Source organism: Leptodactylus fuscus, chromosome 7, assembly GCF_031893055.1.
Source record: "Leptodactylus fuscus isolate aLepFus1 chromosome 7, aLepFus1.hap2, whole genome shotgun sequence".
In the NCBI taxonomy this organism is placed as follows: domain Eukaryota; kingdom Metazoa; phylum Chordata; class Amphibia; order Anura; family Leptodactylidae; genus Leptodactylus; species Leptodactylus fuscus.
Window position 1 is genome coordinate 236554 of NC_134271.1, and position 27624 is coordinate 264177.

A 27624-nucleotide genomic window follows, 5' to 3' on the forward strand; every position below is an offset into this window, starting at 1 on the left:
AGGATTTTTTTTTATTTAGGACGGAGCCTTTCTGGAGAATCCGCAGCTGCAGACAGAATGAGCGGCCATATTGAGTCTGTGACATTCCACGTCCTATCAGCCTCCATTTCCCGCAGCGTCTGAATTAGTCACTAACCGATAAAACTTCTCCAGCATTTGCCGCTGTCTGTTGTGGATCAAGATGTGAGGACGGATTTGTGCGATGAAAGCGCTGGCAACATCGGGTTTCCATTTATGTCTCTGCGAATAGGAACAAGTGTGTGCGTTAGTGATTTGGCCCTAGAATTTTCCTTTTACATCCTCACCTCTATAAGCGGAATACGGGGAGAATCTTGTATTGAACAAAAACGGTCATTCCATGTGTAAGATTTAGGCAGTAATGCATCTTTGTGATCCTGCCCCAATAGCGGGACCTCTATGATGCTTCTAGTTTAGGTCATTAGACCCCCAGCTGGGATAGAACTTGTGACTCTGAACATGAATATCATGTTATGGCTGAATGTGGCCTTACCCATAATTACTGATATTCTAGCACTCGATGCCAGGCTGCTGCATGTAAAGCTAATAAGGTTCATTGTCTTACAGCACTCGGGTCAATACTGTGAGATCATCAGTGTATACCAAGCACAGTTGCACACAGAACATAGTGACAGTGCCTGGTATAGTAGCTCAGTCCTACTCGAATGGGACTGAGCTGCAGAAGGATCACATGATGCCGGCTACTTAAAAAAGCTGCAGAGCTTGTCAGTGCATTGCAACCCTTCCATCAAATGTTGGGCGCACTCGTCTTATACAGATGTTCTGAAGACCTACCTATAGGACACGCCATCAATATATGGGCTAGTTCACACTTTTGGCAGCCGAATCCGCCTCAAAATCTGCTGCCAAAAATGTCTCCCATTGACTTCAATGGGAGCCGCTCGCTTCTTTTTTCCACAAGCGTTTTTTTAGTGCTAGCGGAAAAAAGAAGCGAGGTGACCTATCTTGCCACAGATTCCGCAACTGATTCAGCCATGGCGTCCGCAGCACAAGACTCGCTCCTGACTAGACTCCATTCATTTGGTTCTAATCCAGAGCAGAATGCCAATGCACTGCACCTACAACCCGTCGCGGCTAGCCGCGCAGAATAGTCACATGTCCCAAATACCCCTTTATAGAGAGACTACATTGTGAGGTTCTTCCCTTACTTGTCTATTGAGATTTGTCCTCGCCATCTCACTGTGTGCGGAATACGAGAAAATCTATCACATGCCGGACGGTCGTCGTTCTAACCGGATTATTGTCAGACATATCGCTGGTTGAAAACGCCGTCGGGATTGGGACATTTCTCATCATGTACATATGTGTATATAGGCGAACCTCAGCGGTGGGTCACTCGGCTCACATGTCAGGACACGTATATTCAGCAGCTGCGCCCAATCCTGACTATTTCCAATCTCTTCATGGCCAAGCTTGGGAGTGACTTCCTCTCCACCTGCACCATTAGGCCTCGGGCCTACTACCGATTCATTGACGATATCCTAATCATTTGGACCGGGTCTGAACAACAGCTGAAAACCTTCCATGAACAATTCCACCAGTTCCATCCCACCATCAACCTGACGCTCAATCACTTCTTCTCTGAAATAAACTTCCTGGACGCCGTCATCAAGATACAGGACAACAAAATGGAGACATCGCTGTATCGGAAGCCGACTGACCGCCTGACCTACCTAGGATGGGACAGCTTTCATCCTAAACACATAAAGAACTCCATTGTCTACAGCAAGGCCATCAGATACCATCGCATATGTTCAGACCCTGCAGATACAGACAAACACCTTGGAGGCCTCAAAAACACATTCTTAGGGCAGGGTTACCATCCAGGAACAACTGATAACCAAATCACCAGAATACCAAGATCGGAGTTATTAAGATACAATACCAAACAGGAGAACAATCGGGGGCCCCTGGTGTCACATATAACCCCCACCTGGAGACGCTGAGAGGAATCACACGCAGATTACATCCACTACTGCAATAAGACCACCGTGTAATATCCAGATCTCCAGACCCCCCTCTCCTGTGCTACAGACACCAAACCTCAGGAATATGGTGATTGTCAGCAGCTCACTGTCACCTCCAACTAACACAGGAACATTCCCATGTGGACAGAAGAGGAGCAAAACCTGCCCGCACATACTGACCACCGACAGGATAGAGATACCAAACTCAAACAGGGAATATAAAATCCCAGGTACGTTCACCTGTAACACCCCGCATGTAGTGTATGTAATAATGTGCACCAAGTTAACCAAATGGGTTTTATTGGTAGAGTAAATGTTTTTGGTCTCCGTGCACCTTCATCAGACTCTACACAAAGAAATAAGAAACAAAAATAAGGCTTTATCACCTTACTGAGCATGCTCAGACATAGAAGGCTTTATTTTGGTTTCTTATTTCTTTGTGTAGAGTCTGATGAAGGTCCACGGAGACCGAAAACGTTTACTCTACCAATAAAACCCATTTGGTTGGCTTTGGCAAAACATCTTATGAAGTTCCTTTTTTATCTATTGAAACGGGGTGGGACCCTAACTTCACCATCCGGGACTACATCTGTATCCCTTTATATAATGTGCCCCAAGTGTCCCACTGATAATCTGTATGTTGGAGAGAACGGACAGCAGCTTAGAATGCGGATGAACGCACATCGCCATACAATTAGAGAACAAAGACTGGACCTGCCCGTGCCAAAACATTTCTGCAATGAGGATCAGAATATCACCGATCACATGAAAGTTTTGGTTTTTAGAGGAAATTTCAAATCAAAGAAAGAACGACGGATTTAGGAGTATAAACTTATGACCCGGCTTCATACAGTGGAGAAGGGGTTAAATCTGTCACATGGGTTTATGGCATCTTACAGACATCACTGACCTGAGACCCCGAGAACTGATAAGAACCTGGAAGTGTTACATTGTTTCTACCAATTACTAATAACCCCCCCCCCCCCCTCCCCCTTCCTCCTGGAATTCTATCCCTATGTGTCCTCTGTACATAAATCTGCTCCTTCACAAATGGTTTTTAAATTTATTTGAGAAAGGAGCCGAGTATATACAGCCCTAGATCTGACAGTATATACAGCCCCAGATCTGACAGTATATACAGCCCCAGATCTGACAGTATATACAGCCCCAGGTCTGACAGTGCATACAGCCCCAGATCTGACAGTGTATACAGCTCCAGATCTGACAGTATATACAGCCCTAGATCTGACAGTATATACAGCCCCAGATCTGACAGTATATACAGCCCCAGATCTGACAGTGTATACAGCCCCAGATCTGACAGTGTATACAGCCCCAGATCTGACAGTATATACAGCCCCAGGTCTGACAGTATATACAGCCCCAGATCTGACAGTGTATACAGCCCCAGATCTGACAGTGCATACGGCCCCAGATCTGACAGTGCATACGGCCCCAGATCTGACAGTATATACGGCCCCAGGTCTGACAGTATATACAGCCCCAGATCTGACAGTGTATACAGCCCCAGATCTGACAGTATATACAGCCCCAGGTCTGACAGTATATACAGCCCCAGATCTGACAGTGTATACAGCCCCAGATCTGACAGTGCATACAGCCCCAGATCTGACAGTATATACGGCCCCAGGTCTGACAGTATATACAGCCCCAGATCTGACAGTGTATACAGCCCCAGATCTGACAGTATATACAGCCCCAGATCTGACAGTGTATACAGCCCCAGGTCTGACAGTGTATACAGCCCTAGATCTGACAGTGTATACAGCCCCAGATCTGACAGTGTATACAGCCCCAGATCTGACAGTGTATACAGCCCCAGATCTGACAGTGTATACAGCCCCAGATCTGACAGTATATACAGCCCCAGATCTGACAGTGTATACAGCCCCAGATCTGACAGTATATACAGCTCCAGATCTGACAGTGTATACAGCTCCAGATCTGACAGTGTATACAGCCCCAGATCTGACAGTATATACAGCCCCAGATCTGACAGTATATACAGCCCCAGATCTGACAGTGCATACAGCCCCAGATCTGACAGTGTATACAGCCCCAGGTCTGACAGTATATACAGCTCCAGATCTGACAGTGTATACAGCTCCAGATCTGACAGTGCATACAGCCCCAGATCTGACAGTGTATACAGCCCCAGATCTGACAGTATATACAGCCCCAGATCTGACAGTGTATACAGCCCCAGATCTGACAGTGTATACAGCCCCAGGTCTGACAGTGTATACAGCTCCAGATCTGACACTGCATACGGCCCCAGATCTGACAGTGTATACAGCCCCAGATCTGACAGTATATACAGCTCCAGATCTGACAGTGTATAGCGGCCCCAGATCTGACAGTGTATACAGCCCCAGATCTGACAGTGTATAGCGGCCCCAGATCTGACAGTGTATACAGCCCCAGATCTGACAGTGCATACGGCCCCAGATCTGACACTGCATACGGCCCCAGATCTGACAGTGTATACAGCCCCAGATCTGACAGTATATACAGCCCCAGGTCTGACAGTATATACAGCCCCAGATCTGACAGTGTATACAGCCCCAGATCTGACAGTGTATACAGCCCCAGATCTGACAGTGTATACAGCCCCAGATCTGACAGTGTATACAGCCCCAGATCTGACAGTGTATACAGCCCCAGATCTGACAGTGTATACAGCCCCAGGTCTGACAGTATATACAGCTCCAGATCTGACAGTGTATACAGCCCCAGATCTGACACTGCATACGGCCCCAGATCTGACAGTGTATACAGCCCCAGATCTGACAGTATATACAGCCCCAGATCTGACAGTATATACAGCCCCAGATCTGACAGTATATACAGCCCCAGATCTGACAGTGTATACAGCCCCAGATCTGACAGTATATACAGCTCCAGATCTGACAGTGTATACAGCCCCAGATCTGACAGTGTATAGCGGCCCCAGATCTGACAGTGTATACAGCCCCAGATCTGACAGTGCATACAGCCCCAGATCTGACACTGCATACGGCCCCAGATCTAACAGTGTATACAGCCCCAGATCTGACAGTATATACAGCCCCTATACAGCCCCAGATCTGACAGTGCATACAGCCCCAGATCTGACAGTGTATACAGCCCCAGATCTGACAGTATATACAGCCCCAGATCTGACAGTATATACAGCCCCAGATCTGACAGTGCATACAGCCTAGATCTGACAGTGTATACAGCTCCAGATCTGACAGTGTATACAGCCCCAGATCTGACAGTGTATACAGCCCCAGATCTGACAGTGTATACAGCCCCAGGTCTGACAGTGTATACAGCTCCAGATCTGACAGTGTATACAGCTCCAGATCTGACAGTGTATACAGCCCCAGATCTGACAGTATATACAGCCCCAGATCTAACAGTATATACAGCTCCAGATCTGACAGTGTATACAGCCCCAGATCTGACAGTGTATACAGCCCCAGATCTGACAGTGTATACTGCCCCAGGTCTGACAGTGTATACAGCTCCAGATCTGACAGTGTATACAGCCCAGATCTGACAGTATATGCAGCCCCAGATCTGACAGTGTATACAGCCCCAGGTCTGACAGTGTATACAGCCCCAGGTCTGACAGTGTATAGCGGCCCCAGATCTGACAGTATATACAGCCCCAGGTCTGACAGTATATACAGCCCCAGGTCTGACAGTGTATACAGCTCCAGATCTGACAGTGTATAGCGGCCCCAGATCTGACAGTATATACAGCTCCCAGATCTGACAGTGTATACAGCCCCAGATCTGACAGTATATACAGCCCCAGATCTGACAGTATATACAGCCACAGATCTGACAGTGTATACAGCCCCAGATCTGACAGTATATACAGCCCCAGATCTGACAGTATATACAGCCCCAGATCTGACAGTGTATACAGCCCCAGATCTGACAGTGCATACAGCCCCAGATCTGACAGTGTATACGGCCCCAGATCTGACAGTGTATACGGCCCAGATCTGACAGTGTATACAGCCCCAGATCTGACAGTATATACAGCCCCAGATCTGACAGTGTATACAGCTCCAGATCTGACAGTGTATACAGCCCCAGATCTGACAGTGTATACAGCCCTAGATCTGACAGTGCATACAGCCCCAGATCTGACAGTGTATACAGCCCAGATCTGACAGTATATACAGCCCCAGATCTGACAGTGTATACAGCCCCAGATCTGACAGTATATACGGCTCCAGATCTGACAGTGTATACGGCCCCAGATCTGACAGTGTATACGGCCCCAGATCTGACAGTGCATAGCGGCCCCAGATCTGACAGTGTATAGCGGCCCCAGATCTGACAGTATATACAGCCCCAGGTCTGACAGTATATACAGCTCCAGGTCTGACAGTGTATACAGCCCCAGATCTGACAGTATATACAGCCCCAGATCTGACAGTGTATACAGCCCCAGATCTGACAGTGTATACAGCCCCAGGTCTGACAGTGTATACAGCCCCAGATCTGACAGTATATACAGCCCTAGATCTGACAGTGCATACAGCCCCAGATCTGACAGTGTATACAGCCCCAGATCTGACAGTGTATACAGCCCTAGGATCTAACAGTGTATACAGCCCCAGATCTGACAGTATATACAGCCCCAGATCTGACAGTATATACAGCCCCAGATCTGACAGTGTATACAGCTCCAGATCTGAAAGTGTATACAGCCCCAGATCTGACAGTGTATACAGCTCCAGATTCTGACAGTATATACAGCCCCAGATCTGACAGTGTATACAGCCCCAGATCTGACAGTATATACAGCCCCAGATCTGACAGTGTATACGGCCCCAAGATCTGACAGTGTATAGCGGCCCCAGATCTGACAGTATATACGGCCCCAGATCTGACAGTGTATACAGCCCCAGATCTGACAGTGTATACAGCCCCAGGTCTGACAGTGTATACAGCCCCAGGTCTGACAGTGTATACATCTCCAGATCTGACAGTGTATAGCGGCCCCAGATCTGACAGTATATACGGCCCCAGATCTGACAGTATATACAGCCCCAGATCTGACAGTGCATACAGCCCCAGATCTGACAGTATATACAGCCCCAGATCTGACAGTATATACAGCCCCAGATCTGACAGTATATACGCCCCAGACCTGACAGTGTATACAGCTCCAGATCTGACAGTGTATACGGCCCCAGATCTGACAGTGTATACGGCCCCAGATCTGACAGTGTATAGCGGCCCCAGATCTGACAGTGCATACAGCCCCAGATCTGACAGTATATACAGCCCCAGATCTGACAGTGTATACAGCCCCAGATCTGACAGTGTATACAGCCCAGATCTGACAGTGCATACAGCCCCAGATCTGACAGTATATACAGCCCTAGATCTGACAGTGTATACAGCCCCAGATCTGACAGTGTATACAGCCCCAGATCTGACAGTGCATACAGCCCCAGATCTGACAGTGTATACAGCCCCAGATCTGACAGTATATACAGCCCCAGGTCTGACAGTATATACAGCCCCAGATCTGACAGTATATACAGCCCCAGATCTGACAGTGCATACAGCCCCAGATCTGACAGTGTATACAGCCCCAGATCTGACAGTATATACAGCCCTAGATCTGACAGTGTATACAGCCCCAGATCTGACAGTATATACAGCCCCAGATCTGACAGTGCATACAGCCCCAGATCTGACAGTGTATACAGCTCCAGATCTGACAGTATATACAGCCCCAGATCTGACAGTGTATACAGCTCCAGATCTGACAGTATATACAGCCCCAGATCTGACAGTATATACAGCCCCAGATCTGACAGTGCATACAGCCCCAGGTCTGACAGTATATACAGCCCCAGATCTGACAGTGTATACAGCCCCAGATCTGACAGTGTATACAGCCCCAGATCTGACAGTATATACAGCCCCAGATCTGACAGTATATACAGCCCCAGATCTGACAGTGTATAGCGGCCCCAGATCTGACAGTGCATACAGCCCCAGATCTGACAGTGTATACAGCCCCAGATCTGACAGTATATACAGCCCCAGATCTGACAGTGTATAGCGGCCCAGATCTGACAGTGTATACAGCCCCAGATCTGACAGTATATACAGCCCAGATCTGACAGTGCATACAGCCCCAGATCTGACAGTATATACAGCCCCAGATCTGACAGTATATACAGCTCCAGATCTGACAGTGTATACAGCCCCAGATCTGACAGTATATACAGCCCCAGATCTGACAGTGTATAGCGGCCCCAGATCTGACAGTATATACAGCCCCAGGTCTGACAGTATATACAGCCCCAGGGTCTGACAGTATATACAGCCCCAGGTCTGACAGTATATACAGCCCCAGGTCTGACAGTATATACAGCCCCAGGTCTGACAGTATATACAGCCCCAGATCTGACAGTGTATACAGCCCCAGATCTGACAGTATATACAGCCCCAGATCTGACAGTATATACAGCCCCAGGTCTGACAGTATATACAGCCCCAGGTCTGACAGTATATACAGCCCCAGGTCTGACAGTATATACAGCCCCAGATCTGACAGTATATACAGCCCCAGATCTGACAGTATATACAGCCCCAGATCTGACAGTGTATACAGCCCCAGATCTGACAGTGTATACAGCCCCAGATCTGACAGTATATACAGCCCCAGATCTGACAGTGTATACAGCTCCAGATCTGACAGTGTATACAGCCCCAGATCTGACAGTATATACAGCCCCAGGTCTGACAGTGCATACAGCCCCAGATCTGACAGTATATACAGCCCCAGATCTGACAGTATATACAGCCCCAGATCTGACAGTGTATACAGCCCCAGGTCTGACAGTGTATACAGCCCCAGGTCTGACAGTATATACAGCCCCAGATCTGACAGTATATACAGCCCCAGATCTGACAGTGTATACAGCCCCAGGTCTGACAGTATATACAGCTCCAGATCTGACAGTATATACAGCCCCAGATCTGACAGTGTATACAGCCCCAGGTCTGACAGTATATACAGCCCCAGATCTGACAGTATATACAGCCCCAGATCTGACAGTGCATACAGCCCCAGATCTGACAGTGCATACAGCCCCAGATCTGACAGTGTATACAGCCCCAGATCTGACAGTATATACAGCTCCAGATCTGACAGTGCATACAGCCCCAGATCTGACAGTGTATACAGCTCCAGATCTGACAGTGTATAGCGGCCCCAGATCTGACAGTGTATACAGCCCCAGATCTGACAGTGTATACAGCTCCAGATCTGACAGTGTATACAGCCCCAGATCTGACAGTGTATAGCGGCCCCAGATCTGACAGTATATACAGCCCCAGATCTGACAGTGTATACAGCTCCAGGTCTGACAGTATATACAGCCCCAGATCTGACAGTGTATAGCGGCCCCAGATCTGACAGTGTATACAGCCCCAGATCTGACAGTGTATACAGCCCCAGATCTGACAGTGTATACAGCCCTAGATCTGACAGTGTATACAGCCCCAGATCTGACAGTATATACAGCCCCAGATCTGACAGTGTATACAGCCCCAGATCTGACAGTGTATACAGCCCCAGATCTGACAGTATATACAGCTCCAGATCTGACAGTGTATACAGCCCCAGATCTGACAGTGCATACAGCCCTAGATCTGACAGTGTATACAGCCCCAGATCTGACAGTATATACAGCCCCAGATCTGACAGTATATACAGCCCCAGATCTGACAGTGTATACAGCCCCAGATCTGACAGTATATACAGCCCCAGATCTGACAGTGTATACAGCTCCAGATCTGACAGTATATACAGCCCCAGATCTGACAGTATATACAGCCCCAGGTCTGACAGTGCATACAGCCCCAGATCTGACAGTATATACAGCCCCAGATCTGACAGTATATACAGCCCCAGATCTGACAGTGTATACAGCCCCAGGTCTGACAGTGTATACAGCCCCAGGTCTGACAGTATATACAGCCCCAGATCTGACAGTATATACAGCCCCAGATCTGACAGTGTATACAGCCCCAGGTCTGACAGTATATACAGCTCCAGATCTGACAGTATATACAGCCCCAGATCTGACAGTGTATACAGCCCCAGGTCTGACAGTATATACAGCCCCAGATCTGACAGTATATACAGCCCCAGATCTGACAGTGCATACAGCCCCAGATCTGACAGTGCATACAGCCCCAGATCTGACAGTGTATACAGCCCCAGATCTGACAGTATATACAGCTCCAGATCTGACAGTGCATACAGCCCCAGATCTGACAGTGTATACAGCTCCAGATCTGACAGTGTATAGCGGCCCCAGATCTGACAGTGTATACAGCCCCAGATCTGACAGTGTATACAGCTCCAGATCTGACAGTGTATACAGCCCCAGATCTGACAGTGTATAGCGGCCCCAGATCTGACAGTATATACAGCCCCAGATCTGACAGTGTATACAGCTCCAGGTCTGACAGTATATACAGCCCCAGATCTGACAGTGTATAGCGGCCCCAGATCTGACAGTGTATACAGCCCCAGATCTGACAGTGTATACAGCCCCAGATCTGACAGTGTATACAGCCCTAGATCTGACAGTGTATACAGCCCCAGATCTGACAGTATATACAGCCCCAGATCTGACAGTGTATACAGCCCCAGATCTGACAGTGTATACAGCCCCAGATCTGACAGTATATACAGCTCCAGATCTGACAGTGTATACAGCCCCAGATCTGACAGTGCATACAGCCCTAGATCTGACAGTGTATACAGCCCCAGATCTGACAGTATATACAGCCCCAGATCTGACAGTGCATACAGCCCCAGGTCTGACAGTGTATACAGCCCCAGGTCTGACAGTGTATACAGCTCCAGATCTGACAGTGCATAGCGGCCCCAGATCTGACAGTATATACAGCCCCAGATCTGACAGTGCATACAGCCCTAGATCTGACAGTGTATACAGCCCCAGATCTGACAGTGTATACAGCCCCAGATCTGACAGTGTATACAGCCCCAGATCTGACAGTATATACAGCTCCAGATCTGACAGTGTATACAGCCCCAGATCTGACAGTGTATACAGCCCCAGATCTGACAGTGTATACAGCCCCAGATCTGACAGTGTATACAGCCCCAGGTCTGACAGTGTATACAGCCCCAGGTCTGACAGTGTATACAGCTCCAGGTCTGACAGTATATACAGCCCCAGATCTGACAGTGTATAGCGGCCCCAGATCTGACAGTGTATACAGCCCCAGATCTGACAGTGTATACAGCCCCAGATCTGACAGTGTATACAGCCCTAGATCTGACAGTGTATACAGCCCCAGATCTGACAGTATATACAGCCCCAGATCTGACAGTGTATACAGCCCCAGATCTGACAGTGTATACAGCCCCAGATCTGACAGTATATACAGCTCCAGATCTGACAGTGTATACAGCCCCAGATCTGACAGTGCATACAGCCCTAGATCTGACAGTGTATACAGCCCCAGATCTGACAGTATATACAGCCCCAGATCTGACAGTGCATACAGCCCCAGGTCTGACAGTGTATACAGCCCCAGGTCTGACAGTGTATACAGCTCCAGATCTGACAGTGCATAGCGGCCCCAGATCTGACAGTATATACAGCCCCAGATCTGACAGTGCATACAGCCCTAGATCTGACAGTGTATACAGCCCCAGATCTGACAGTGTATACAGCCCCAGATCTGACAGTGTATACAGCCCCAGATCTGACAGTATATACAGCTCAAGATCTGACAGTGTATACAGCCCCAGATCTGACAGTGTATACAGCCCCAGATCTGACAGTGTATACAGCCCCAGATCTGACAGTGTATACAGCCCCAGGTCTGACAGTGTATACAGCCCCAGGTCTGACAGTGTATACAGCTCCAGATCTGACAGTATATACAGCCCCAGATCTGACAGTGTATACAGCCCCAGATCTGACAGTATATACAGCCCCAGGTCTGACAGTGTATACAGCCCCAGATCTGACAGTGTATACAGCCCTAGATCTGACAGTGTATACAGCCCCAGATCTGACAGTATATACAGCCCCAGATCTGACAGTGCATACAGCCCCAGATCTGACAGTATATACAGCCCCAGATCTGACAGTGTATACAGCCCCAGATCTGACAGTATATACAGCCCCAGATCTGACAGTATATACAGCTCCAGATCTGACAGTGTATACAGCCCCAGATCTGACAGTGTATACTGCCCCAGGTCTGACAGTGTATACAGCCCTAGATCTGACAGTGTATACAGCCCCAGGTCTGACAGTGTATACAGCCCCAGGTCTGACAGTGTATACAGCTCCAGATCTGACAGTGCATAGCGGCCCCAGATCTGACAGTGTATAGCGGCCCCAGATCTGACAGTATATACAGCCCCAGGTCTGACAGTATATACAGCCCCAGATCTGACAGTATATACAGCCCCAGGTCTGACAGTGTATACAGCCCCAGATCTGACAGTGTATACAGCCCCAGATCTGACAGTGTATACAGCCCCAGGTCTGACAGTGTATACAGCCCCAGATCTGACAGTATATACAGCCCCAGATCTGACAGTGTATACAGCCCCAGATCTGACAGTATATACAGCCCCAGATCTGACAGTGTATACAGCCCTAGATCTGACAGTGTATACAGCCCCAGATCTGACAGTATATACAGCCCCAGATCTGACAGTGTATACAGCCCTAGATCTGACAGTGTATACAGCCCCAGATCTGACAGTGTATACAGCCCCAGGTCTGACAGTGTATACAGCCCCAGATCTGACAGTATATACAGCCCTAGATCTGACAGTGTATATAGCCCCAGATCTGACAGTGCATACAGCCCCAGATCTGACAGTGTATACAGCCCCAGATCTGACAGTGTATACAGCCCCAGGTCTGACAGTGTATACAGCCCCAGATCTGACAGTATATACAGCCCCAGATCTGACAGTGTATACAGCCCTAGATCTGACAGTGTATACAGCCCCAGATCTGACAGTATATACAGCCCCAGATCTGACAGTATATACAGCCCCAGATCTGACAGTGTATACAGCCCCAGATCTGAAAGTGTATACAGCCCCAGATCTGACAGTGTATACAGCTCCAGATCTGACAGTGTATACAGCCCCAGATCTGACAGTGTATACAGCCCCAGATCTGACAGTGTATACAGCCCTAGATCTGACAGTGTATACAGCCCCAGATCTGACAGTATATACAGCCCCAGATCTGACAGTGTATACAGCCCCAGATCTGACAGTGTATACAGCCCCAGATCTGACAGTATATACAGCTCCAGATCTGACAGTGCATACAGCCCTAGATCTGACAGTATATACAGCCCCAGATCTGACAGTGCATACAGCCCCAGGTCTGACAGTGTATACAGCCCCAGGTCTGACAGTGTATACAGCCCCAGGTCTGACAGTATATACAGCCCCAGATCTGACAGTGTATACAGCCCTAGATCTGACAGTGTATACAGCCCCAGATCTGACAGTATATACAGCCCCAGATCTGACAGTGTATACAGCCCCAGATCTGACAGTGTATACAGCCCCAGATCTGAAAGTGTATACAGCCCCAGATCTGACAGTGTATACAGCTCCAGATCTGACAGTGTATACAGCCCCAGATCTGACAGTGTATACAGCCCCAGATCTGACAGTGTATACAGCTCCAGATCTGACAGTATATACAGCCCCAGATCTGACAGTGTATAGCGGCCCCAGATCTGACAGTGTATACGGCCCCAGATCTGACAGTGTATACAGCCCCAGATCTGACAGTGTATACAGCTCCAGATCTGACAGTATATACAGCCCCAGATCTGACAGTGTATACAGCCCTAGATCTGACAGTGTATACAGCCCCAGATCTGACAGTGTATACAGCCCCAGATCTGACAGTATATACAGCCCCAGATCTGACAGTGTATACAGCTCCAGGTCTGACAGTATATACAGCCCCAGATCTGACAGTATATACAGCCCCAGATCTGACAGTGTATACAGCTCCAGATCTGACAGTATATACAGCCCCAGATCTGACAGTGTATACAGCCCTAGATCTGACAGTGTATACAGCCCCAGATCTGACAGTGTATACAGCCCCAGATCTGACAGTATATACAGCCCCAGATCTGACAGTGTATACAGCTCCAGGTCTGACAGTATATACAGCCCCAGATCTGACAGTGTATAGCGGCCCCAGATCTGACAGTGCATACGGCCCCAGATCTGACAGTATATACGGCCCCAGATCTGACAGTGTATACAGCCCCAGATCTGACAGTGTATACAGCCCCAGGTCTGACAGTGTATACAGCCCCAGGTCTGACAGTGTATACAGCTCCAGATCTGACAGTGCATACAGCCCCAGATCTGACAGTGTATACAGCCCCAGGTCTGACAGTATATACAGCCCCAGGTCTGACAGTGTATACAGCCCCAGGTCTGACAGTGTATACAGCCCCAGATCTGACAGTGTATACAGCCCCAGGTCTGACAGTATATACAGCCCCAGATCTGACAGTGCATACAGCCCCAGATCTGACAGTATATACAGCCCCAGATCTGACAGTATATACAGCCCCAGGTCTGACAGTGTATACAGCCCCAGATCTGACAGTATATACAGCCCCAGATCTGACAGTGTATACAGCCCCAGGTCTGACAGTATATACAGCCCCAGATCTGACAGTATATACAGCCCCAGATCTGACAGTGTATACAGCCCCAGGTCTGACAGTGTATACAGCTCCAGATCTGACAGTGTATACAGCCCTAGATCTGACAGTGTATACAGCCCCAGATCTGACAGTGTATAGCGGCCCCAGATCTGACAGTATATACAGCCCCAGGTCTGACAGTATATACAGCCCCAGGTCTGACAGTGTATACAGCCCCAGATCTGACAGTATATACAGCCCCAGATCTGACAGTGTATACAGCCCCAGGTCTGACAGTATATACAGCCCCAGATCTGACAGTGCATACAGCCCCAGATCTGACAGTATATACAGCCCCAGATCTGACAGTATATACAGCCCCAGATCTGACAGTATATACAGCCCCAGATCTGACAGTGTATACAGCCCCAGATCTGACAGTGCATACAGCCCCAGATCTGACAGTGCATACAGCCCCAGATCTGACAGTGTATACAGCCCCAGATCTGACAGTATATACAGCCCCAGATCTGACAGTGTATACAGCCCCAGATCTGACAGTGTATACGGCCCCAGATCTGACAGTGTATACAGCCCCAGATCTGACAGTGTATACAGCCCCAGATCTGACAGTATATACAGCCCCAGGTCTGACAGTGTATACAGCCCCAGGTCTGACAGTGTATACAGCCCCAGATCTGACAGTGTATACAGCCCCAGATCTGACAGTGTATACAGCCCCAGATCTGACAGTATATACAGCCCCAGATCTGACAGTATATACGGCCCCAGATCTGACAGTATATACGGCCCCAGATCTGACAGTGTATACAGCCCCAGATCTGACAGTGTATACAGCCCCAGATCTGACAGTATATACAGCTCCAGATCTGACAGTGTATACAGCCCCAGATCTGACAGTGTATACAGCCCCAGATCTGACAGTATATACAGCTCCAGATCTGACAGTGTATACAGCCCCAGATCTGACAGTGTATACAGCCCTAGATCTGACAGTATATACAGCTCCAGATCTGACACTGCATACAGCCCCAGGTCTGACGGTGTATACAGCCCCAGATCTGACAGTATATACAGCCCCAGATCTGACAGTGTATACAGCCCCAGATCTGACAGTGTATACAGCCCTAGATCTGACAGTATATACAGCCCCAGATCTGACAGTGTATACAGCCCCGGATCTGACAGTATATACAGCCCCAGATCTGACAGTATATACAGCCCCAGATCTGACAGTGTATACAGCCCCAGGTCTGACAGTGTATACAGCCCCAGATCTGACAGTGTATACAGCCCCAGATCTGACAGTATATACAGCCCCAGATCTGACAGTGCATACAGCCCCAGATCTGACAGTGTATACAGCCCTAGATCTGACAGTGTATACAGCTCCAGATCTGACAGTATATACAGCCCCAGATCTGACAGTGTATACAGCCCCAGATCTGACAGTATATACAGCCCCAGATCTGACAGTGTATACAGCCCCAGATCTGACAGTATATACGGCTCCAGATCTGACAGTGTATACGGCCCCAGATCTGACAGTGTATACGGCCCCAGATCTGACAGTGCATAGCGGCCCCAGATCTGACAGTGTATAGCGGCCCCAGATCTGACAGTATATACAGCCCCAGGTCTGACAGTATATACAGCCCCAGGTCTGACAGTGTATACAGCCCCAGATCTGACAGTATATACAGCCCCAGATCTGACAGTGTATACAGCCCCAGATCTGACAGTGTATACAGCCCCAGGTCTGACAGTGCATACAGCCCCAGATCTGACAGTGTATAGCGGCCCCAGATCTGACAGTATATACAGCCCCAGATCTGACAGTGTATACAGCCCCAGATCTGACAGTATATACAGCCCCAGATCTGACAGTGTATAGCGGCCCCAGATCTGACAGTGTATACAGCCCCAGATCTGACAGTGTATACAGCCCCAGATCTGACAGTATATACAGCCCCAGATCTGACAGTGTATAGCGGCCCCAGATCTGACAGTGTATACAGCCCCAGATCTGACAGTATATACAGCTCCAGATCTGACAGTGTATACAGCCCCAGATCTGACAGTGTATACAGCCCTAGATCTGACAGTGTATACAGCCCCAGATCTGACAGTGTATACAGCCCCAGATCTGACAGTATATACAGCCCCAGATCTGACAGTATATACAGCCCCAGATCTGACAGTGTATACAGCCCCAGGTCTGACAGTATATACAGCCCCAGATCTGACAGTGCATACAGCCCCAGATCTGACAGTGTATACAGCCCTAGATCTGACAGTGTATACAGCTCCAGATCTGACAGTATATACAGCCCCAGATCTGACAGTGTATACAGCCCCAGATCTGACAGTGCATACAGCCCCAGATCTGACAGTGTATACAGCCCCAGGTCTGACAGTGTATACAGCTCCAGATCTGACAGTATATACAGCCCCAGATCTGACAGTATATACAGCCCCAGATCTGACAGTGCATACAGCCCCAGATCTGACAGTGTATACAGCCCCAGATCTGACAGTATATACAGCCCCAGATCTGACAGTATATACAGCCCCAGATCTGACAGTGCATACAGCCCTAGATCTGACAGTGTATACAGCTCCAGATCTGACAGTGTATACAGCCCCAGATCTGACAGTGTATACAGCCCCAGATCTGACAGTGTATACAGCCCCAGGTCTGACAGTGTATACAGCTCCAGATCTGACAGTGTATACAGCTCCAGATCTGACAGTGTATACGGCCCCAGATCTGACAGTGTATACGGCCCCAGATCTGACAGTGCATAGCGGCCCCAGATCTGACAGTGTATAGCGGCCCCAGATCTGACAGTATATACAGCCCCAGGTCTGACAGTATATACAGCCCCAGGTCTGACAGTGTATACAGCCCCAGATCTGACAGTATATACAGCCCCAGATCTGACAGTGTATACAGCCCCAGATCTGACAGTGTATACAGCCCCAGGTCTGACAGTGTATACAGCCCCAGATCTGACAGTATATACAGCCCTAGATCTGACAGTGCATACAGCCCCAGATCTGACAGTGTATAGCGGCCCCAGATCTGACAGTGCATACAGCCCCAGATCTGACAGTGTATACAGCCCCAGATCTGACAGTATATACAGCCCCAGATCTGACAGTGTATAGCGGCCCCAGATCTGACAGTGTATACAGCCCCAGATCTGACAGTATATACAGCTCCAGATCTGACAGTGTATACAGCCCCAGATCTGACAGTGTATACAGCCCTAGATCTGACAGTATATACAGCTCCAGATCTGACACTGCATACAGCCCCAGGTCTGACGGTGTATACAGCCCCAGATCCGACAGTATATACAGCCCCAGATCTGACAGTGTATACAGCCCCAGATCTGACAGTGTATACAGCCCTAGATCTGACAGTATATACAGCCCCAGATCTGACAGTGTATACAGCCCCAGATCTGACAGTATATACAGCCCCAGATCTGACAGTATATACAGCCCCAGATCTGACAGTGTATACAGCCCCAGGTCTGACAGTATATACAGCCCCAGATCTGACAGTGCATACAGCCCCAGATCTGACAGTGTATACAGCCCTAGATCTGACAGTGTATACAGCTCCAGATCTGACAGTATATACAGCCCCAGATCTGACAGTGTATACAGCCCCAGATCTGACAGTGCATACAGCCCCAGATCTGACAGTGTATACAGCCCCAGGTCTGACAGTGTATACAGCTCCAGATCTGACAGTATATACAGCCCCAGATCTGACAGTATATACAGCCCCAGATCTGACAGTGCATACAGCCCCAGATCTGACAGTGTATACAGCCCCAGATCTGACAGTATATACAGCCCCAGATCTGACAGTATATACAGCCCCAGATCTGACAGTGCATACAGCCCTAGATCTGACAGTGTATACAGCTCCAGATCTGACAGTGTATACAGCCCCAGATCTGACAGTGTATACAGCCCCAGATCTGACAGTGTATACAGCCCCAGGTCTGACAGTGTATACAGCTCCAGATCTGACAGTGTATACAGCTCCAGATCTGACAGTGTATACAGCCCCAGATCTGACAGTATATACAGCCCCAGATCTAACAGTATATACAGCTCCAGATCTGACAGTGTATACAGCCCCAGATCTGACAGTGTATACAGCCCCAGATCTGACAGTGTATACTGCCCCAGGTCTGACAGTGTATACAGCTCCAGATCTGACAGTGTATACAGCCCAGATCTGACAGTATATGCAGCCCCAGATCTGACAGTGTATACAGCCCCAGGTCTGACAGTGTATACAGCCCCAGGTCTGACAGTGTATAGCGGCCCCAGATCTGACAGTATATACAGCCCCAGGTCTGACAGTATATACAGCCCCAGGTCTGACAGTGTATACAGCTCCAGATCTGACAGTGTATAGCGGCCCCAGATCTGACAGTATATACAGCTCCAGATCTGACAGTGTATACAGCCCCAGATCTGACAGTATATACAGCCCCAGATCTGACAGTATATACAGCCACAGATCTGACAGTGTATACAGCCCCAGATCTGACAGTATATACAGCCCCAGATCTGACAGTATATACAGCCCCAGATCTGACAGTGTATACAGCCCCAGATCTGACAGTGCATACAGCCCCAGATCTGACAGTGTATACGGCCCCAGATCTGACAGTGTATACGGCCCCAGATCTGACAGTGTATACAGCCCCAGATCTGACAGTATATACAGCCCCAGATCTGACAGTGTATACAGCTCCAGATCTGACAGTGTATACAGCCCCAGATCTGACAGTGTATACAGCCCTAGATCTGACAGTGCATACAGCCCCAGATCTGACAGTGTATACAGCCCAGATCTGACAGTATATACAGCCCCAGATCTGACAGTGTATACAGCCCCAGATCTGACAGTATATACGGCTCCAGATCTGACAGTGTATACGGCCCCAGATCTGACAGTGTATACGGCCCCAGATCTGACAGTGCATAGCGGCCCCAGATCTGACAGTGTATAGCGGCCCCAGATCTGACAGTATATACAGCCCCAGGTCTGACAGTATATACAGCTCCAGGTCTGACAGTGTATACAGCCCCAGATCTGACAGTATATACAGCCCCAGATCTGACAGTGTATACAGCCCCAGATCTGACAGTGTATACAGCCCCAGGTCTGACAGTGTATACAGCCCCAGATCTGACAGTATATACAGCCCTAGATCTGACAGTGCATACAGCCCCAGATCTGACAGTGTATACAGCCCCAGATCTGACAGTGTATACAGCCCTAGATCTAACAGTGTATACAGCCCCAGATCTGACAGTATATACAGCCCCAGATCTGACAGTATATACAGCCCCAGATCTGACAGTGTATACAGCTCCAGATCTGAAAGTGTATACAGCCCCAGATCTGACAGTGTATACAGCTCCAGATCTGACAGTATATACAGCCCCAGATCTGACAGTGTATACAGCCCCAGATCTGACAGTATATACAGCCCCAGATCTGACAGTGTATACGGCCCCAGATCTGACAGTGTATAGCGGCCCCAGATCTGACAGTATATACGGCCCCAGATCTGACAGTGTATACAGCCCCAGATCTGACAGTGTATACAGCCCCAGGTCTGACAGTGTATACAGCCCCAGGTCTGACAGTGTATACATCTCCAGATCTGACAGTGTATAGCGGCCCCAGATCTGACAGTATATACGGCCCCAGATCTGACAGTATATACAGCCCCAGATCTGACAGTGCATACAGCCCCAGATCTGACAGTATATACAGCCCCAGATCTGACAGTATATACAGCCCCAGATCTGACAGTATATACAGCCCCAGACCTGACAGTGTATACAGCTCCAGATCTGACAGTGTATACGGCCCCAGATCTGACAGTGTATACGGCCCCAGATCTGACAGTGTATAGCGGCCCCAGATCTGACAGTGCATACAGCCCCAGATCTGACAGTATATACAGCCCCAGATCTGACAGTGTATACAGCCCCAGATCTGACAGTGTATACAGCCCCAGATCTGACAGTGCATACAGCCCCAGATCTGACAGTATATACAGCCCTAGATCTGACAGTGTATACAGCCCCAGATCTGACAGTGTATACAGCCCCAGATCTGACAGTGCATACAGCCCCAGATCTGACAGTGTATACAGCCCCAGATCTGACAGTATATACAGCCCCAGGTCTGACAGTATATACAGCCCCAGATCTGACAGTATATACAGCCCCAGATCTGACAGTGCATACAGCCCCAGATCTGACAGTGTATACAGCCCCAGATCTGACAGTATATACAGCCCTAGATCTGACAGTGTATACAGCCCCAGATCTGACAGTATATACAGCCCCAGATCTGACAGTGCATACAGCCCCAGATCTGACAGTGTATACAGCTCCAGATCTGACAGTATATACAGCCCCAGATCTGACAGTGTATACAGCTCCAGATCTGACAGTATATACAGCCCCAGATCTGACAGTATATACAGCCCCAGATCTGACAGTGCATACAGCCCCAGGTCTGACAGTATATACAGCCCCAGATCTGACAGTGTATACAGCCCCAGATCTGACAGTGTATACAGCCCCAGATCTGACAGTATATACAGCCCCAGATCTGACAGTATATACAGCCCCAGATCTGACAGTGTATAGCGGCCCCAGATCTGACAGTGCATACTGCCCCAGATCTGACAGTGTATACAGCCCCAGATCTGACAGTATATACAGCCCCAGATCTGACAGTGTATAGCGGCCCCAGATCTGACAGTGTATACAGCCCCAGATCTGACAGTATATACAGCCCCAGATCTGACAGTGCATACAGCCCCAGATCTGACAGTATATACAGCCCCAGATCTGACAGTATATACAGCTCCAGATCTGACAGTGTATACAGCCCCAGATCTGACAGTATATACAGCCCCAGATCTGACAGTGTATAGCGGCCCCAGATCTGACAGTATATACAGCCCCAGGTCTGACAGTATATACAGCCCCAGGTCTGACAGTATATACAGCCCCAGGTCTGACAGTATATACAGCCCCAGGTCTGACAGTATATACAGCCCCAGGTCTGACAGTATATACAGCCCCAGATCTGACAGTGTATACAGCCCCAGATCTGACAGTATATACAGCCCCAGATCTGACAGTATATACAGCCCCAGGTCTGACAGTATATACAGCCCCAGGTCTGACAGTATATACAGCCCCAGGTCTGACAGTATATACAGCCCCAGATCTGACAGTATATACAGCCCCAGATCTGACAGTATATACAGCCCCAGATCTGACAGTATATACAGCCCCAGATCTGACAGTGTATACAGCTCCAGATCTGACAGTGTATACAGCCCCAGATCTGACAGTGTATACAGCCCCAGATCTGACAGTGTATACAGCCCCAGATCTGACAGTGTATACAGCCCCAGGTCTGACAGTGTATACAGCCCCAGATCTGACAGTGTATACAGCCCCAGGTCTGACAGTGTATACAGCCCCAGGTCTGACAGTGTATACAGCCCCAGGTCTGACAGTGTATACAGCCCCAGGTCTGACAGTGTATAGCGGCCCTTCCTCAAATTGAGTGAGAAGCCGGGGAAGAGAAAGAGTGGCAGAAAAGTGGTAAGAAAGTATATAATGTGTACACAATGTGTCACTGACACCACATGACAACGTCCGGTTACACTTTAGCTTTCTGCAATATGGAGGCCCATGGTCAGATCTTACCTCTACTAGATAGGCCGCTACCATGGTGGCGCTGCGGGAGCGCCCGGCCTTACAGTGGATGTAAACGCTGTGCCCCATTTTCCGATGCTTGTGAACAAACTGAACCCCCTCCTGTAAGTGCTCCAGGGTGGGAACGCCAGTGAAGTCGACAGTGCTGAGTCGGAGCTGCTCCACACCAAAAGCTTCCCACTCCTGTGGAGAGAAGAGACAATGGGCGACACGTAACAGCAATCCAATCTTACTGGCTTTTCGGTATCTTGAATGTCATCCTGTTCCATAGGATTTGGAGAATGAGGCCGCACCTGGGAGGAGGGGCAGAGCAGTCGGGTCTCATATTCTTCATTCATGGTGACAACTCCGTGGACATTTTCTTCTGTAATTAACTGTAAGAGACGTTGTCATCAGCCCCGTAAAGTTGTGACCAATGACTGACACAATCGCCAGATCGCTGCAGAGCGTTTTCTCACATTAAAGAACAAATTTAGCGCTTCTCACCAATGTGTATGGACAAAGTGGCAATACCTTGCCCCACCATGGCTCAGCTGATGGCGCACTAGAGTAAGGAGCAGTCTATTCACTGAAAGATGTCTGAGCGCCAAGACCCCTTCCCACAGCCAATTGGTGGCGATGTTTACAGTAAGACCCTGTCTGTGACTGAGACACTTATGGGGGACATGTCTGGGGCTGAGACACTTATGGGGGGCACGTCTGGGGCTGAGACACTTATGGGCGGCACGTCTGTGACTGAGACACTTATGGGGGGCACGTCTGGGGCTGAGACACTTATGGGGGCACGTCTGGGGCTGAGACACTTATGGGGGACATGTCTGTGACTGAGACACTTATGGGGAGCACGTCTGGGGCTGAGACACTTATGGGGGGCACGTCTGTGACCGAGACACTTATGGGGAGCACGTCTGTGACTGAGACACTTATGGGGGGCACGTCTTGGGCTGAGACACTTATGGGGGGCACGTCTGTGACCGAGACACTTATGGGGAGCACGTCTGGGGCTGAGACACTTATGGGGGCACGTCTGGGGCTGAGACACTTATGGGGGACATGTCTGTGACTGAGACACTTATGGGGGGCACGTCTGGGGCCGAGACACTTATGGGGGACACATCTGGGGCTGAGACACTTATGGGGGGGGACACGTCTGGGGCTGAGACACTTATGGGGGACACGTCTGTGACTGAGACACTTATGGGGGACACGTCTGGGGCTGAGACACTTATGGGGGACATGTCTGGGGCTGAGACACTTATGGGGGGACACGTCTGGGGCTGAGACACTTATGGGGGGCACGTCTGTGACCGAGACACTTATGGGGAGCACGTTTGGGGTTGAGACACTTATGGGGGCACGTCTGGGGCTGAGACACTTATGGGGGACATGTCTGTGACTGAGACACTTATGGGGGGCACGTCTGGGGCCGAGACACTTATGGGGGACACATCTGGGGCTGAGACACTTATGGGGGGACACGTCTGGGGCTGAGACACTTATGGGGGGCACGTCTGTGACTGAGACACTTATGGGGGACACGTCTGGGGCTGAGACACTTATGGGGGGGACACGTCTGGGGCTGAGACACTTATGGGCGGCACGTCTGTGACTGAGACACTTATGGGGGGCACGTCTGGGGCTGAGACACTTATGGGGGGCACGTCTGTGACCGAGACACTTATGGGGAGCACGTCTGGGGCTGAGACACTTATGGGGGCACGTCTGGGGCTGAGACACTTATGGGGGACATGTCTGTGACTGAGACACTTATGGGGAGCACGTCTGGGGCTGAGACACTTATGGGGGGCACGTCTGTGACCGAGACACTTATGGGGAGCACGTCTGTGACTGAGACACTTATGGGGGGCACGTCTTGGGCTGAGACACTTATGGGGGGCACGTCTGTGACCGAGACACTTATGGGGAGCACGTCTGGGGCTGAGACACTTATGGGGGCACGTCTGGGGCTGAGACACTTATGGGGGACATGTCTGTGACTGAGACACTTATGGGGGGCACGTCTGGGGCCGAGACACTTATGGGGGACACATCTGGGGCTGAGACACTTATGGGGGGGGACACGTCTGGGGCTGAGACACTTATGGGGGACACGTCTGTGACTGAGACACTTATGGGGGACACGTCTGGGGCTGAGACACTTATGGGGGACATGTCTGGGGCTGAGACACTTATGGGGGGACACGTCTGGGTCTGAGACACTTATGGGGGGCACGTCTGTGACCGAGACACTTATGGGGAGCACGTTTGGGGTTGAGACACTTATGGGGGCACGTCTGGGGCTGAGACACTTATGGGGGGGCACGTCTGGGGCTGAGACACTTATGGGGGACATGTCTGTGACTGAGACACTTATGGGGGACATGTCTGTGACTGAGACACTTATGGGGGGCACGTCTGGGGCCGAGACACTTATGGGGGACACATCTGGGGCTGAGACACTTATGGGGGGACACGTCTGGGGCTGAGACACTTATGGGGGGCACGTCTGTGACTGAGACACTTATGGGGGACACGTCTGGGGCTGAGACACTTATGGGGGGGACACGTCTGGGGCTGAGACACTTATGGGGGACACGTCTGTGACTGAGACACTTATGGGGGACACGTCTGGGGCTGAGACACTTATGGGGGACACGTCTGGGGCTGAGACACTTATGGGGGGACACGTCTGGGGCTGAGACACTTATGGGGGGACACGTCTGGGGCTGAGACACTTATGGGGGGACACGTCTGGGGCTGAGACACTTATGGGGGACACGTCTGTGACTGAGACACTTATGGGGGACACGTCTGTGACCGAGACACTTATGGGGACACGTCTGGGGCTGAGACACTTATGGGGGGACACGTCTGGGGCTGAGACACTTATGGGGAGCACGTCTGGGGCTGAGACACTTATGGGGGACACATCTGGGGCTGAGACACTTATGGGGGGACACGTCTGGGGCTGAGACACTTATGGGGGCACGTCTGGGGCTGAGACAATTATGGGGGACACGTCTGGGGCTGAGACACTTATGGGGGACATGTCTGTGACTGAGACACTTATGGGGGGACACGTCTGGGGCTGAGACACTTATGGGGGACACGTCTGGGGCTGAGACACTTATGGGGGACACGTCTGGGGCTGAGACACTTATGGGGGACATGTCTGGGGCTGAGACACTTATGGGGGACATGTCTGTGACTGAGACACTTATGGGGGGCACGTCTGGGGCTGAGACACTTATGGGAGACATGTCTGTGACTGAGACACTTATGGGGGGGCACGTCTGGGGCTGAGACACTTATGGGGGACATGTCTGTGACTGAGACACTTATGGGGGGCACGTCTGGGGCTGAGACACTTATGGGGGACACGTCTGTGACCGAGACACTTATGGGGGGCACGTCTGGGGCTGAGACACTTATGGGGAGCACGTCTGGGGCTGAGACACTTATGGGGGACATGTCTGTGACTGAGACATTTATGGGGGGCACGTCTGGGGCTGAGACACTTATGGGAGACATGTCTGTGACTGAGACACTTATGGGGGGGGCACGTCTGGGGCTGAGACACTTATGGGGGACACGTCTGTGACCGAGACACTTATGGGGGGACACGTCTGGGGCTGAGACACTTATGGGGGGCACGTCTGGGGCTGAGACACTTATGGGGGACACGTCTGGGGCTGAGACACTTATGGGGGGCACGTCTGGGGGCTGAGACACTTATGGGGGACACGTCTGGGGCTGAGACACTTATGGGAGGCACGTCTGGGGCTGAGACACTTATGGGGGGCACGTCTGGGGCTGAGACACTTATGGGGGGGCACGTCTGGGGCTGAGACACTTATGGGGGACACGTCTGTGACCGAGACACTTATGGGGGGACACGTCTGGGGCTGAGACACTTATGGGGGGGCACGTCTGTGACCGAGACACTTATGGGGGGCACGTCTGGGGCTGAGACACTTATGGGAGGCACGTCTGGGGCTGAGACACTTATGGGGGGGACACGTCTGTGACTGAGACACTTATGGGGGGGCACGTCTGGGGCTGAGACACTTATGGGGGACATGTCTGTGACTGAGACACTTATGGGGGACATGTCTGTGACTGAGACACTTATGGGGGGACACGTCTGGGGCTGAGACACTTATGGGGGACACGTCTGTGACCGAGACACTTATGGGGGGCACGTCTGGGGCCGAGACACTTATGGGGGGCACGTCTGGGGCTGAGACACTTATGGGGGACATGTCTGTGACTGAGACACTTATGGGGGGCACGTCTGGGGCTGAGACACTTATGGGGGACATGTCTGTGACTGAGACACTTATGGGGGGCACGTCTGGGGCTGAGACACTTATGGGGCACACAGTTGTCATTCATTTAAGAAACTACAATGTACAAATCGCATCAGAGCTAAATACTGAACCCAATGGGGCTGTGACTACATAGCCTACGAGAAAGCAAGTGCGCATGCGCACTTACCCTGTCACTGATTCCCCGGAAGGGCAGCGCTCCAAGGATCACGGTCTCATCGATCCTGTCATACCACTTCCGGCTGGAGATCTTCTCCATGATCACATTGTACAGCAAGGTCGGATAGAATAACACACGCGTCGCTGCCGACTGTAAAGTCATGATTCCGACCGACCATGTTAGTTGTTACAGGACAGAACTGCGGTCGCCATATTTGTCAATGGCACTTCCGCCTAAACCGGTTCTTGAGACCGGAAATAAGATGCGGCCATGTTGTGTGAGGGCAGTGGTCACCATTAATCTGGTCTGAGCTCAGAGAGATGACGCAATAATACTGAGGGCTTAGTCACACCTGGCGACCACTGTCTGCTTTTTTTTGTGTCCCCACACAGAATAACACCCCTACAGTCACCATAACATGGTATGCCCTCACAATATAATGTCTCCCTCTAAATGCCTCCACAGTATAAAGTCCCCCTCCAGTTACCCTTACAATTCAATTTCCCCTCCTAGTTGCCCAGTTTATTGTCCCCCTCCAGCTACCCCCCCAGTTTATTGTCCCCCTCCA

The 27624-nt window shown here is 50.2% G+C and overlaps 1 protein-coding gene across 1 annotated transcript; it reads right to left on the reverse strand.

Annotated features, from left to right (window-relative positions):
* On the reverse strand, positions 1 to 27270 carry PTPMT1 (protein tyrosine phosphatase mitochondrial 1). The gene is made up of 4 exons (XM_075283329.1): positions 27066 to 27270; positions 22862 to 22942; positions 22560 to 22751; positions 1 to 240 (listed from the first exon to the last, which is right to left on the reverse strand). Exons 1-4 carry the CDS (start codon positions 27216 to 27218, stop codon positions 97 to 99), a joined length of 570 nt encoding a protein of 189 aa, XP_075139430.1. The 5' UTR covers positions 27219 to 27270; the 3' UTR covers positions 1 to 96.
* Positions 27271 to 27624: the final 354 nt, after the last annotated feature.

Excerpts from the sequence above, each read along its gene's own strand:
- PTPMT1 (XM_075283329.1), bottom strand. The coding sequence starts at position 27,218 with ATGACTTTACAGTCGGCAGCGACGCGTGTGTTATTCTATCCGACCTTG. Across the intron at positions 22,943-27,065 it reads TCCGGGGAATCAGTGACAGG|TTAATTACAGAAGAAAATGT; the intron begins GTAAGTGCGCAT and ends CGTCTCTTACAG. Across the intron at positions 241-22,559 it reads TAGCGGCCTATCTAGTAGAG|AGACATAAATGGAAACCCGA; the intron begins GTAAGATCTGAC and ends TCCTATTCGCAG.